This window comes from Dryobates pubescens, chromosome 6 (genome assembly GCF_014839835.1).
Source record: "Dryobates pubescens isolate bDryPub1 chromosome 6, bDryPub1.pri, whole genome shotgun sequence".
In the NCBI taxonomy this organism is placed as follows: Eukaryota; Metazoa; Chordata; class Aves; order Piciformes; family Picidae; genus Dryobates; species Dryobates pubescens.
Genome location: NC_071617.1, coordinates 31,360,388 through 31,374,401, shown reverse-complemented (window position 1 = coordinate 31,374,401; position 14,014 = coordinate 31,360,388). Strand labels below are relative to the sequence as shown.

Sequence of the window (14,014 nt, the reverse complement as noted above, 5' to 3'; positions counted from 1 at the left end):
GTCTAACATCTGGATACTGCTAGTGCTAGTACACAACTGATTTGTTTGTATGCTTTAACATTTTTAACTGTTCAATTTGAAATGAACATACATCCTGTTTTCTTTCAATAAACCTGAATTTGTGCAAGGGCAGGTTGGATGAGGCCTTGAGCAACCTGGTCTACTGGAAAGTGTCCCTGCCAATATCACACGAGTTGGAACTAGATGATCTTTAAAGTTCCTTCCAACCCAAACCATTCTATGAATTACTTTATCTTGTATTATCACTGTCATAAGTGATTGTTCAAGTTCCAGTTCAGCTGACAAAAAGATCATTCTGTACTCCTGTATTTTTAGCTTTCTTTGAAAACTTCATGAGAATTTCATGAGCTTCACTACTTAAGATCATGATGAAAAAAATTCCACTTTAGTAAATGCTATGTGATAGTTATTTCCATGTGAATTTGAGAGCAAGGGTTAGAATATAGCTGTCCACAGTAGACTATCCTAGAGAGGAGCAGTATTAACTTGCTGGGTTTTAATTGCAAAATCTTACATGTATGTACATTTTGCTAAAGAACCGATGGTCTGAGCTGCAACACAGATAATTTTAATTGGTTTACTTTTTTAATTATTAGAAGAATTTCAGTAGTAGTAATAATCTGTTTAGTATGAAGGACTGTAATTATTTTCTGGCTGGGACTGCAACAGATACGTCTGTGTATTTATGTTTTGGAAATGGTGTTACTAAATTCATAGTGCTGTAATTTGACATTTTTACAAGGAATGGAAGTCTTAATCCCTTCTTCAACTTCCTTTCTCCTGTGTCTTGCGATTTGAAAGGCATTTAAAAAAGAATGACTGGTTTGAGCTTCTAAGGCTAAAGCCCCACTGTATGTAGGTTTACACCTCTCTACCCCATAGGGAATAGAGGCAGGGGAAGGTAAAAGCGGCCAAGAAGTCTTGAACTGAATTGGAAGTTAAAAAGTAATTTTAACAAAAAATAGAAGGTTATAAAAGAAGGGATGTACATGGATATTGGGGTAGGGAATAGATACAGAAATAGATGCAAAACCAGAATTGTCAATGGAGTAGGCCCCACTGTGTGGCAAAACGGTTCCCAGCCAGCAAGAAGCTCTCCACCATACAGCAAAAGTGAAAGCAATAGAAAGCTCTCTAGAAGTTCCTGCCTCTTAAATAGAGGTCCAGTGGGTTTTCAACCCACTGGAATTGAATTCCACCTTGGAGTTGAGCAGTTAACCTGTAACCTACAACACCATGTTGTAAAAAAAAATCACTAGGAGGGAATGTGTTATGATGTGAATTAGCAGATGCAGTTCCCTCACATATTTCAGTGTTGTTGACTTATGAGTTGCTTCAGCTTACTATTTAAAAATAGCTTGGAACTAACATTCCAAATTCTGTCTAGTGAAGAGACTGTGGACAATATAAGTTTGTCTAATTCTGAATATAAAACTGCTTTGATCTTTTTATTAAAATGGGTGAAAATGTGATCACATTTTATGTAGGACCATCTATAATCTCGAAACCTCTCAATATAAACAATGCCATCCTTGCCTTCAATGAAAAAGATCAGAAAGAGGATAGGAATTGTTTCATACTGGTATTTCAGAATGTGTTCTCTTGTAGAACTCAGAAATAAGACTTCAATTTTTCCTTTGTAAAAGGTCTTGTCTTAATACCAGTTTTACACTTACCATTCTGATTCCAAAGTTATCTCTCTGTGATCTCTCTGTATCTCTCTGTATGTTGATCAGTACAACATTCATAATGTGGGCCCCTCAATCCTTCATCTGTCTTAAAATACAATTGTATTGTACAATTGTAGGTGCTTGTAATGTTGGCATTATTTTGATTAAGAATTAAATATATTAGCATGACTTTTTGCTACCATCATCTGTACTCAGAGTTTACTCACGGGTCTACTAAGAATAGAGGTCTCATTTTTGAGCATTAGACTAGGATGTTTATTAATTAGTATTAGCTTTTATCCAACAAAAGCTTTGGTGTTAGGTAGAGCAGGAGATTTTAAACTGGGGTCTGTGAGGACAGAGTTACTTTTTTGTTCTTGTTGAAAGTATAATGATTCCCCCCACTTCTCAGGGATTTAATTTTCACTACCATTGCTTGGTAAGAACTTTTATGGGCAGTGGAATATTTACTTCAAACTTCCCCTGAAAATTCTGTTATTCCTAAAATAGGTCTTCATTGTGCAATGGTGAGTTATGGAGATGTTAACTCCATAATATTCAGAACTGCATCAGTAATGGATTTTACTTAAGCTCTGTTGTCGAGGATCAGTGTCCACAAGCTGGAGCACAGTGCAACATTAGGTCTTCACACTGCATAGGAATAGTTATGACATATTTTCTCCAGAGGTCATCTTTAACATGCAAGCAGTCAGTAATAAAGGGTATGCTTGTTCTTTCATATGTGGATGCTTCTAGTTCTCTTACTTTGGTGGCAGCTGCAGAGAAAATAAGTAGGGAGCATTGACATTGGCCTTGACCACAAAAGCACATTGCTGGCTCATGGTCATCCTTCCATGCCCTGGGACCCCCAGATCTCTTTCCCCTTCACTGCTCTCCAGCAGGTCAGTCTCCAGCCTATACTGGTACATGGGGTTTTTCTTTCCCAGGTGTAAGACTCTATCCTTGCCCTTGTTGAACTTCATTAAATTTCTCCCTGCCCAGCTCTCCAGCCTGTCTAAGCTGAATGGCAGCACAACCCTCTGGTGTGTCAGCCACTCCACCCAGTTAGGTGTCATCAGCAAACTTGTTGACAGTGCACTCTGTGCCCTCATCCAGGTTGTTGATGAATATATTGAACAGCATTGATCCCAGTACTGACCCCTGAGGGACTCCACTATATACAGGCATCAAATTAGACTCTGTCCCATTGACCACAACTCTGACATATTCCTTTCAACCAGTTCTCAATCCACCTCACTACCTGATCATCCAGACCACACTGGCTCAGCTTTGCTGCAAGGATGCTGTGGGAAACAGTGTCACATGCCTTACTGAAATGAAAAGAAACCACATCCACTGCTCTGCTATCATCTATCCACCTGGTTGTGTCCTCATCAAAGGCTATCAGGTTGGTCAAACATGACTTACCCTTGGTAAAGCCATGTTGACTGCTCCTGATGACCCTCTTGTCCTTGATGTGTGTAAGGACAGTGCCAAGGATAAGTTGCTCCATCACCTATTCAGGGATGGAGATGAGGCTGACCAATCTCTAGTTACCTGAGTCTTCCTTCTTACCCTTTTTGAAGACTGGAGACATATTTGCCCTCTTCCAGTCCCCAGGCACCTCTCCTGTCTCCCATGACTTACCAAGGATGATGGAGAGTGGTCTGGCAATGACCTCTGCCAACTCCCTCGGCACCCTTGGGTGCATCCCAACAGAACCCATGGATTTATGGACATCCAGATGACTTAACTGTTCTCTAACCCAGTCCTCATCAACAAAGGAAAATGTCTCATTTCATTGCCTCTGGTCTTAGCTTTTCTTGCAATGTTTTTGAAGAAGCCCTTTATGTTGTCTTCGACATCCCTCACAAGGTTGAATTCCAAGGAGGCCTTAGCTTTCCCAGTAGCCTCCCTACATCCTCTGACAGCTGTTTTATGTCCCTCCCAAGTGGCCAGCCCCTCCTTCCATGATCTGTGGACTCTCTTCCTCCAGCTGAGTGTGCCTAGCACTTCCCTACTTAACCATGCAGGTCTCCTGCCTCCCTTTCTCAATTTCTTACTCTTTGGGATGCTCTGATCTTGAGCTTGGAAGAAGAGGTCCTTGAATGTTAATCAACTGTCTTGGGCCCCATTGCCTTCTAGTACCCTGTCTCATGAGATTTCCCTTAGCAATTGCCTGAAAAGGCCAAAGTTGGCCCTGCCGAAATCCAGCTGTAATCCTGCTTGATACTTTCTTCCTACCACACAAGATCCTGAACTCCAGCATCTCCTGGTCACTGCAGCTAAGGCTGCCCTCAACCTCCTGAACTGTGGGAGGATGGAAAAGTCACTCCACACATTGTACTTCATTGCAAGCACCCATGTTTTTGTTGTGTGTTGAAACAATATGAAAATACTGTGAAATACTACATTTAGAAGTGGCTTCATGTGATTTCATTAACAGCTCTGTGTACCTAGTTTTGCATCTGCTTATTTCTGTCAAGAAAAAGATGCTTTTAAGTACTACTGCAAAGATCAAACTGACAAAAACATTTTCTCAGCTTGCAAAATAAACCAGCCAAGTGCCCATTTTCTTTAATTAAGTTTGCTCAGCAGAGAGAGAAAAATGCAGATTTTTTTGGTTTTAATATTACAGTGGAATTGCCTCTGAGACATGTTACATGTCTCATGTTGCTGATCATAAAAAAAAAATTGCAATAACATAGTATTTGTTTCTAGCTTTGTGTTCTCCAGTCAAGTGGTAATGAAAATGTGAACAGTATAAAGGTGAAATCAATAATTAGATATGCTCTTCGAGCTGATTGTTTGCACAGTCTTGTTTCTGGCCTACATACTTTGCTTGATCTGGGAAACTAGATTTATTTTTTCTAAACTAATTATAGCTGTTTAACTTAAGTTTCAAATCTGTAAGTGATGTCATTGATTATGTGTTTGCAATTGTATTTTTACCTTGTCAGCACATATCAAAAAGTAGTTTATGTTTTCTGCGATCCATCGCTACTCAGAAATAAGTATTAAAGTAGGGACATTGAACTGTGATCTTTAAAAGTGGACAAAAAATTGCATACAGCCTTTCTTCATTATATTGTGGAATGAATTGTCAATCTTAGCTATTCCTAAAACTGTTAGTTTAAAAAAATCTCTTTAGAGAGTTTTTTAGTGATTTCCAATTTTTGTTTGGTAGAGCTTTCTAAACCAAAATTTCCTTTCTAGTTAAAATGACCTGGTCTTTATTAGTTGTTTGGGTGCAGGGCTGTCTTTTATGTATTGTGCCAAGGTCTTGTGCCAGCTCACAATGCAGGGTATTGCTATTAATAACACTTTTCATGGCATCTCGTGCTTTTAATGTTGACGTTGTGTAAAAATGGCATTGGGTGGCTGGGAGTGAGAGCCAGCGAGCGTTGCATGGGGAGCATCCCACCGTGTGCACTGTATGTGAGGGCCACAGCTGCTGCAGTGGAAATGGACCGTCTTGTTTATAGGAACGTTCTAAATCTTATTCCAGGTTTTGACTCAGATGAAGAATTTGGGCCGTTCTGTCATCACACGCCGTTTCTAGGTGATGGTCTGGGATTGATGACTTTTGCCTTTTGTAAACTTTCTTTAATATCTCCTATGTTTGCACGTTTGCATGATAATGCAAGCTTTGGGCCTGCGGGGGGGTAGAGCAAGGGGAGGAAGGGCAAGGCAGGCATGTGTCGCCAGAATTTATGCAAGCCTATAGATGTGGATTTTGTTTGACAGAAGTAAATTAAATCAACCTCCACAGAATAAGTTGGGTTGTGTTTGTTTTTTTTAAAGAAGAAAAATTTAATGAATGCATCATTTACTCCTGTTCTGTGCAATGATGATCTGCATGGCAAACTTCTATTACGTGGTGACTGACATACTTTGGCAACCACACTGTATATCCATAGGTAATTACATCTGTGCTCGTTAGATTATGTTCTAATGGAACCCAGTGTAGAAAACAGCCTGTCTTAGTAACATATAACAAAAACTCAATTGATAAAAATGGTGTGAATTTATTGTTTTTCAAGTATGCAGATTGCAATTAGGTTCTGCAAATCCTTGAGACGGTAAAACAGCCCAAGATGAAAAGTGCAGATTTCTGAGCAATCTGGTGGCTTTTAAGTCCATGGAAAATGCAAACCATTTCAATGAATTATTATTGTCATTGTTTGGGGCCCTGAATTCCTCAATGGTTTCCTGCAGATTTCTTCAAGACCAATTTACTGTTCATACTAGCATTAACCGGTCCAAACAAATATGTCTTATTCTGCTGACAGACACAAAAATTGTCTTTGGGGTTGCCTTTGGATGCAGGTGTGGGGAAGCCAACTAGTCGCAATATACTTTGTATCTGCTGATTATCTCCGAAGTTGTGATGTAGAAACCTACATCCATTTCTCTGTCTGAACCAGGATGATAGCTGTAGTGGAACCTTTTATTTTGTACATATGTCCAGCTTTAAGCGTATCCTGATGTTACTTTTTTACAGATCAGAGAGTAGCATCTTTTTGCACCTTGAATGACATGCAGCAAGCTCAGGGCTTGGAAGGAGCACAAGAGTTACCTTTGGATGAGAGTCCCCCGGATGGAAAAGATTTCCTTGAGGCTACTGGGTATTTCAGAATTACCATGTATTTCTTACAATAAGAAAATATTTTTCTCTTAATGTTGCATGTCAAATTGTCTATATGCATGTTTCACTGATACTTGATGGCAGACCTGTTACCTTGACCGACTATGTCTTTAATTTTGAAGAATGTTGTTTCTTCTTCTTCTTGTTTCTCTCAGCCAGTATAGGCAGATAAAGCTCTCTCCCTAGAGTAGACCTCTAATGCAGAGTACAGTTAGATGCACAGCTTCAGCTAATCGAATGAAAAGAGAAATAAGCATAGCAAATTATTATTACAAAGGGGGAATACGGTGAAAAATTTGACTAGAACTGAAATCAATAATTTCTCTTTTATACACAGGTAAATTAATCAAAAGAACCTGTAACTGAGGACTGCAGGAAACTTTTCTGCCAACCTGCCTAATTTTTCAAAATCCTTCAAATTCATCCCAGAGTTCTGAGGAAAATTATTCTTTTTTTTCTTCCTCCCCCCTGCAAGCTATCATGCTTTAAAAGAAATACACATCTTGATTAGTTTTGTTCTTCAGCTGTAGGAGTACAGGAACAAGAAATGGAAAGAAAAATCTTGCTTGTCAGACTAGCATATTTTGATTTGAACCAATTTTATACAAATTAACTTATTTACATGGCAAAGTGCATTTGTTGTAATGACTTGTAAGTTCACATCTTTCCCCAGCCTAGTGATCAGTAACAATTGCAAAAGACTGTTAATGACTGTTAATGTTTGGGGTGACCTCATTGCCCTCTCCAACTACCTGAAAGGTGGTTGTAGACTGGAGGGGGTTGGTCTCTTCTCCCAGGCAACCAGCACCAGAACAAGGGGACACAGTCTCAAGCTGTGCCAGGGGAGGTTTAGACTCGAGGTGAGGAAAAAGTTCTTCACTGAGCGAGTCATTCGTCATTGGAATGGGCTGCCCAGGGAGGTGGTGGAGTCACCGTCCCTGGAGGTGTTCAAGGGGAGATTGGACGTGGCACTTGGTGCCATGGTCTAGTTGTGAGGTCTGTTGGGACAGGTTGGACTTCATGATCCTTGGGGTCTCTTCCAACCTTAGTTATACTGTGATACTGTGATGATGTTCCACTTGGAGCATTGGCAAATCTGCTGGATTTGTGCACTTGCATGAAGCTGCTGATTCAGCTTTGTATATTAAGCATCTTTCTGCTAGACAAAATTACTCACAGTATGGCTGATTTAATCTATAATGTATAGGAAACTGCCCCCCATAGTGCTCATTGTCACATAGGAAAGGGAAGTTATTCTCAGTATTTCCCTTCAATCGTGCATTGATTAACCTGTGGCAATAGTTTTTATGTCTTGATCTTTAAAGAAAATCTTTGTTTCCATGAAGACATATGTCTGTCCTTTACTGGAAATTATATAACTGCAGATCAGACAAAGGAACCCTTGACAGATCTTTTGGTTTACACTAATTGCTGCTGCAGCTTGCTTCAGGTTAATCTAGTCCTCCTCAGAAAGTACTTGTTAACACATGGGCTTGGCATACCGCTGAGCAGCCAGTTTGACTTGCATTGTGAGGGTATGTGCAAATAAATCCTAAACCATTTCTTCTTAAAATGAGGATAATTTCTACCTGATGTTCATGAGAGGCAGTTTCATGTTTCAGATGTTGCAGCAACGGGTTTATGTTCCCGTAACAGTCTTGTGCTGATGTTCATTTTGTTTGTGTTTGCCTAGCTATGTCTGAAATTATTTGCTTCCTTTGCTATCATTCCTCTGCAAAAGCTTGGGGAGAAAAATCTTAACTAACCCAAACTGAAGATAGTGGTTTCCTTTACAGGGAACATGCTCCAAGTACTTTGACTGGAAAAGTAAACCAACTAGAAGTAATCCTCCGGCAACTGCAAACTGACCTGAGAAAGGTGAGAGTCATGCATTATTTTATTACTCCTCAGCTTTAATAGTTACATCTTTATGTGGAGTTCATCAAGGCCTTGAAAGAAGTACATCAGTTTACCTAGATACTGTAATTAATGAATGGTAGATCCCAGTGGTTGATCAGAATGAGATATAGAAGATCCTCTGGGAATGGTTACGTGAACAAGCTGCCCCAAGGCTAGCTGGCTTATAGGTCTTTAATCCAGAATAACGGTCCTACATAGAATCATACCCTAGAAAGAATTGAGACACTTGTTCTCCATTTGTGGTACCTTGGATTTAACACAGAATAGGGATATCGACACGGGCTCTATTGCTCTAGTCTTGTCATTCTTGTTGCCTTGTAGTATTTTGGTCATGTAACAATTCCTCTGCATTTCACTCGCTGTCTAATTTCTGAGCTGGAGACAATGCCAGAACTGGTAGAAATGAGACTGCTTTTGGCAAGATAGTAATCATGTAAGGAAATATTTTGAAAATAGATGCTTTTTTTCATTAGTGTATGCTTGAAATCAATTCCTTACAAGTTAGACTGTCACATAGGATTGCTAATAGCTAAAAGCTCCTTATGTGCTTGAATATTTTTGTTAAATGGAGTAAACTATAATTTTTCTATTAAGGAACATCTAATTTTCTTTTTAGTTTGCAGTATTTTCTCGGAATGAATGACGTAGTTGGAGCATATTTGGGGAATTACAGTAGTTGTCAGGATGAGTTGGGGAGCTCAGGAAAATATGGCTCTATGACTTGCACAGAAATATGAACAATGAAAATAAATGCTGGCATCACAACTACTCACTTTACCCAACTTGTATCTTTGTTAATCAGGAAAAACAGGACAAGGCAGTTCTCCAAGCAGAGGTACAGCATCTGAGACAAGATAACATGAGACTTCAGGAGGAGTCTCAAACAGCAGCTGCTCAACTGAGGAAATTTACAGAATGGTTTTTCAACACAATAGACAAAAAATCCTAACGTATGGGTCCCTGGAAAATACTTATTCAAACAATGTAACAGCTGTACTTCTTGAATTAGCAGGGTAATACTTTCACTGTGTTCACAATCCATTTTAGGTGTTTCTGCCACATTCTCTATCCAGCTTTGTTCATTTAAAAAGGAGAGTGGACTGTGGTAATCCGCCTTTAAATTCATATGAAGAAAGCAGAGAATAGCAGATATTTGTTTGTGTGCAGATGAATGTAAAAAATCTTTAGTGTCATTTTAGACATTTTTAGAAGATGCTCTGTCTGGGGCTTGCCTGAAGAGGACTATTTGGGGTTTTAGTTCCTGCATTTCAGGTGCACTGGTGAAGATGTTAAAGCAATTTACATTAGCTTGGGCTTCAGTATTGTAAGGAAAAAGAATAACCAGACATATACTTTAATGTTTAAAAGGTGCTCTATTTTTTGTATGTACAGTAGTTTTATTTCCACAGTCCACATTGTCATAGCAATAAGAAGTATAGTGAATAGTCACAAAGCTGTGTTTATAAAATGTTAGCACTGATGTGTTTAACACTAGTTTGGATGCAGATACATTAGAGATTATTTATTTGCAGGAACAAATGGTGCCTGAATATAAACAGTGTTCTGGTTTTCTAAAAATACACATGCCTTGTAAATGGCTCACTGGGGTTAGCCTGCTCCCAACTTCAGTTACTTTTGTATAGTTGATGTTCAGCTAAACAGTTACACTGCTTAACTATTGAAACCATGTATGGTGTGAGCCAGCCAATCTATTGTACAATGCCAAATTTGTTTATCTTTGTACAGAAGCTTTGATCAAGTGTCTTGTATTTAACACCCTTATTTAAGCTTATTTAACCTTAAATTGTTGTTTTTATAAGATTTGATTTATCTGCACTATGGTGAGGTCAGTTGGTTGCAAGTTGTAATATTTTTAGCTTGCCAAGACTGTACTAAGGAGTTCTAGAAAATTCTAACAATTGGATGCTGCTAGTACACAATTGATTTGTTTGTATGCTTTAACATTTTTAACTGTTTAATTTGAAATGAACATACATCCTGCTTTTTTAATAAACATTAAAAATCTAAACCTGAAACATTTTACCCTTGTATTATCTATAATTACTGGCCTAAGTAACAGTTTGAGTTCCTGTTCAGCCCACTCTTTTAAATTCTCAATCCCAGGGACAGTCCAGCCCCCACAATCCCTTGGTACCAATGAGGGACCACCAGCATTATCAGAGTTAATGTCTTTGGTATGCCCTGCCCTATATCTGATGAGGTAGCTTCACAAGTCAAGGAGCAAAAGCTGTTTTGACTGTTCGCAGGCGCTCAATAGTCACAGGGGGAAAAAAGCCAAAAAATTAAACCAAACCCACAACTAAGCAAAAAAAAGCCTGCTCTACCCAAAAATGCTTCCTGAAGATTTTTTTCAAAAGGCATCTAGTTTTCTCATATTGCTTTATGTTTGTTGTAGCAGCAAATAGTTTGTCGTCATCTTGTGCCTGCAGTCAAGGATTTGATTGCAATGTCGGCATGTGTGAGATGTTTTGCGTATGGTGCCGAGTTTAAATTCTTCATCAGAAAAGTGTAGTTCTGCAAAATGAGATTAAACTAATGAGCAGGTTTGGGGGTGGGGGGGAGGGAAAAGGGTAGTTCAAGGTCATGGTTGTGTCCCAGTTTCCTTTCTGCTGCTGAATGCAATCCTACAGAAAATTGTTGAGTAGTTTAAAAAAGAGACAATATTCAACCAGTGCAAGTTAAGTTCTGTGTCCATCGCTGGTGCATGTTGGCAAAGAAATATTTCATGAGTTGAACAAATGTCTGCCTCTGCTGTAACAATTTTTCTGAATGACTGCTCCTGGGAAAGGTTATACGTGGGCAGATAATCCAGCCTTTGTTCTCCTTACTTTCAAATGCAAAAGGCTATTTTGTCTTTGTATTTTTCATCCAAAAAGTCTGACTTGTACATACAAAACAATATCCATTAAGCTGCATTAACAGAGTAATTAAACATGGCAGTCATGTGTTACACTGGATTCTGATTTAAAGCCCCTTACAGGAGTCATTAGCAAACCCATCTGGCTGGAGACCTTGCCAAGTAACAGTGCTGAACAACCTGGGCAATTTGGCTGTGAATGTGTTTCTGTGAGGACTGGTTTGCCCACTTTGAAAAGCCACATTAACTGAAATGAGCTTGAGAACAAGCCTGTTCTGAAGGGACGCTATTCGGTTTGTACGAGTTTATAGTCCCATGTTTATTTTAGCTCTTTATCTCTCAGCTATTGAAGACAAGTAATAGAAGCAGACAAACAGGTTATTGAAAACTACCTACACAAAGGGGATTTTCAGTAGTTACCTTCTTTTTTTACCCAGTAGAAACATTTTCTTTCCAAACCTGACAAAAAGCTTTGTCTACAAATCTCTTACTCCCTTTGCTGACAAAAACAGTTGTCAGAGGCATATGGTTGTTCCTTAATAACTTTCACCATGGGAAAAAGCTTTTGTTACTGTTTTGTTTTTGTTAGAGTTGCTTTAGTAACGTGAATACAATATTTATCAGAGACCGTTTTTACAGTTTTGACATAGGTAAAGGACATTGAATTGGACATTGTAATTCACTAGTTTTTAAGAATAATCTTCCCAGAGATGTTTTGCTAACAGAAACGCCTCCCCTGGACATGTGGAAGCAAAAGCTAAGTCTATATAAGCAGCTAGTGTGGAGCACTAGGGAAATGTAGTGTTGTTAACCCTGGTTTTGGAGGTGGGAGATCTTTCAGGTTCTTTCTTGTCCAGTCCAATGCCTGGACACCTTTCAGGGGCTGAAGTGGCATGTTAAATGAGCTCTTGCTTACCTTCCTCTGGAAGCTCTGTGCTCTAAGACCAACCCACATCAACCAAAGTGGAGAAAGTGCAGATGACTGGGAAATTCACTTCAGAGATGTATTTGCAATCTGAATTAAACCAGTAATATGGGAGGGTTTTAAATGTCAGCAGAGTCTTTCCAGCACAGCAGGCTGTGCTGTGAAATACTGAGATGCAGAAATAAACATCTGAGCCAACACAGGTGTTTGCTTCTGTAAAAGGGACAAATAAAAATCATGGCAAAATTACAGAATGTTTTGCTTTAGATGTAGATCTTTATTGAAAGGATTCTTACTGAGACAATTCTCGAGGTATAGAGTCCTTTTCATCCTTGATTTCTATTTTGAAACTAGTGTTTGAGTGACTGAAGGTGTTAATAAGAGAATAAATAAGTGACCCTAGAGTTGTGCAGTAGTCTGGACAACTAGTCTAGGCATCTGAGCTTCTTGTTACCACTATGTTGTAGTCTTGCTTTCAGCTCCAGTGTGACATTGTTAGGTAATGTTTCTGAAGAATTTTTTGTGGAAACCTGAGATATCTGTGTTCACATCAATGCTGTGTCCTCTACGTAGACATTTTAATGAAGATGATGGATGTGCCTTTCACAAACCCAAGACACAGCGTTTCAACAAGACATGTTTCTCTTGTGTTTTTCTTACACACTCCAGGAAGTGTATTCTAGCACTAGTGCAACTTTAAAGCTGTTTGCACTCAAAGTTGACTATCTTCTGCCACACAGCTCCCAGATTCTTGGTCTTCCCTCCATTTGCTCATAGCTGACTTCCTCAGTAGGGGTTTCAGTAAAAATAAGCGCAAAACAAAAAGCTATTTCACACTTGCAATGTCTTCCTTTTGTAGCAAGTACAGTGGGGTTTTTTAAAGGTACAAATGTCCTGCCTTTTCCGTGCCATTTCCTATCAGAAAGCTTAAAAAGGAAATGTAGGGTGACTAGAACAATTTAATGCTTGTCTGTGAATATGGGATCTTAAACATAATCACTGATTGAAAGCATGCTGAACGCTAATTCTCCAAGTCTGAATATAGACCAGAGGCAACCTTGTCTCCAGTGAGGGAAATGCCATTCCATTAATTCCAGTCTGCATTGGCTTGGACAATGAGAAATGTCCTTCAAAGGTGAAAGCAAAAATTGGGCTCATTGCTCTATACTTTGATGTCACAAAGCCAACACAAGGTGTGTCATGCAGCCAGAAAAGCTCCTAATGGCACCATTCAATAGACCCGTGCTTTGTGGGCTAGGTGGCTAATTTATTTGAAAATACCAGCAAATGTATTCAATTTGTCTGGTGTAAATCAGGTTTAGTATAATGGAAATTACTGAAGAGAGTAAAAGTGGGAATCAGTCTCTTTGTGTAGAATGGTGAATTACATCCAGACCATGTTTAAAAATGAGCTCAAATGATTAGACCAGAGCCAGGATATTAAAATTGAAGAATTTCTTTATTAACCATGACCTCAGTAGTCCACAGTTTTTTGGCTCATTGATTTCTAATGTTAATGTGGTTTAAACTTCTTAGTAAGCTCTGAAGAATGTTCTTTCAACAGAACCATATCTATTAAATGAGTCATTTGCTCTTTAAAACTAGATGGCTTCATAGCGCAGCATGCAGTAAGCCTCCTAATGTCTCGCCAATTGTCCAGCAAGATTGTTGGTATTTATACAGAGAAACTTTAAAGGGATGCTGACAGAATTTCATCATCTGTAAATAGCCTTATGAAGGTTCATGCATAAAATCCTCTTAGATTCTTGAAGTATGAATTCTTGCTAAGACTATGTGTGTCAGTACCTTCCTTTCCAGTCTGTGCTAGTCTGTTATTACAGAGCAACCCAGAATTGTTCAGCTGCTGATTATTTTTTAAAATTATTAGTTTTTTTAATATATAAACCAAACATAAAGACTCTGAAAGAAACAGACAGAAAGAAAGAAAGTGA

At 38.9% G+C, this 14,014-nt stretch overlaps 1 protein-coding gene across 2 annotated transcripts in view; it reads left to right on the top strand.

Annotated features, from left to right (window-relative positions):
- SIPA1L2 (signal induced proliferation associated 1 like 2) overlaps positions 1-10,289 on the top strand; it is a 74,029-nt gene extending 63,740 nt beyond the window's left edge. Inside the window, exons 19-22 of one of the 2 annotated variants that reach the window (XM_054162258.1) lie at positions 5,200-5,253; positions 6,196-6,319; positions 8,136-8,217; positions 9,062-10,289. In XM_054162258.1, coding sequence (XP_054018233.1) covers positions 5,200-5,253; positions 6,196-6,319; positions 8,136-8,217; positions 9,062-9,208 — 407 coding nt within the window. In that variant the 3' untranslated portion in view covers positions 9,209-10,289. The remainder of the gene's footprint in view (positions 1-5,199; positions 5,254-6,195; positions 6,320-8,135; positions 8,218-9,061) is intronic. The other variant, XM_054162259.1, reaches the window with a different exon arrangement.
- Positions 10,290-14,014: the final 3,725 nt, after the last annotated feature.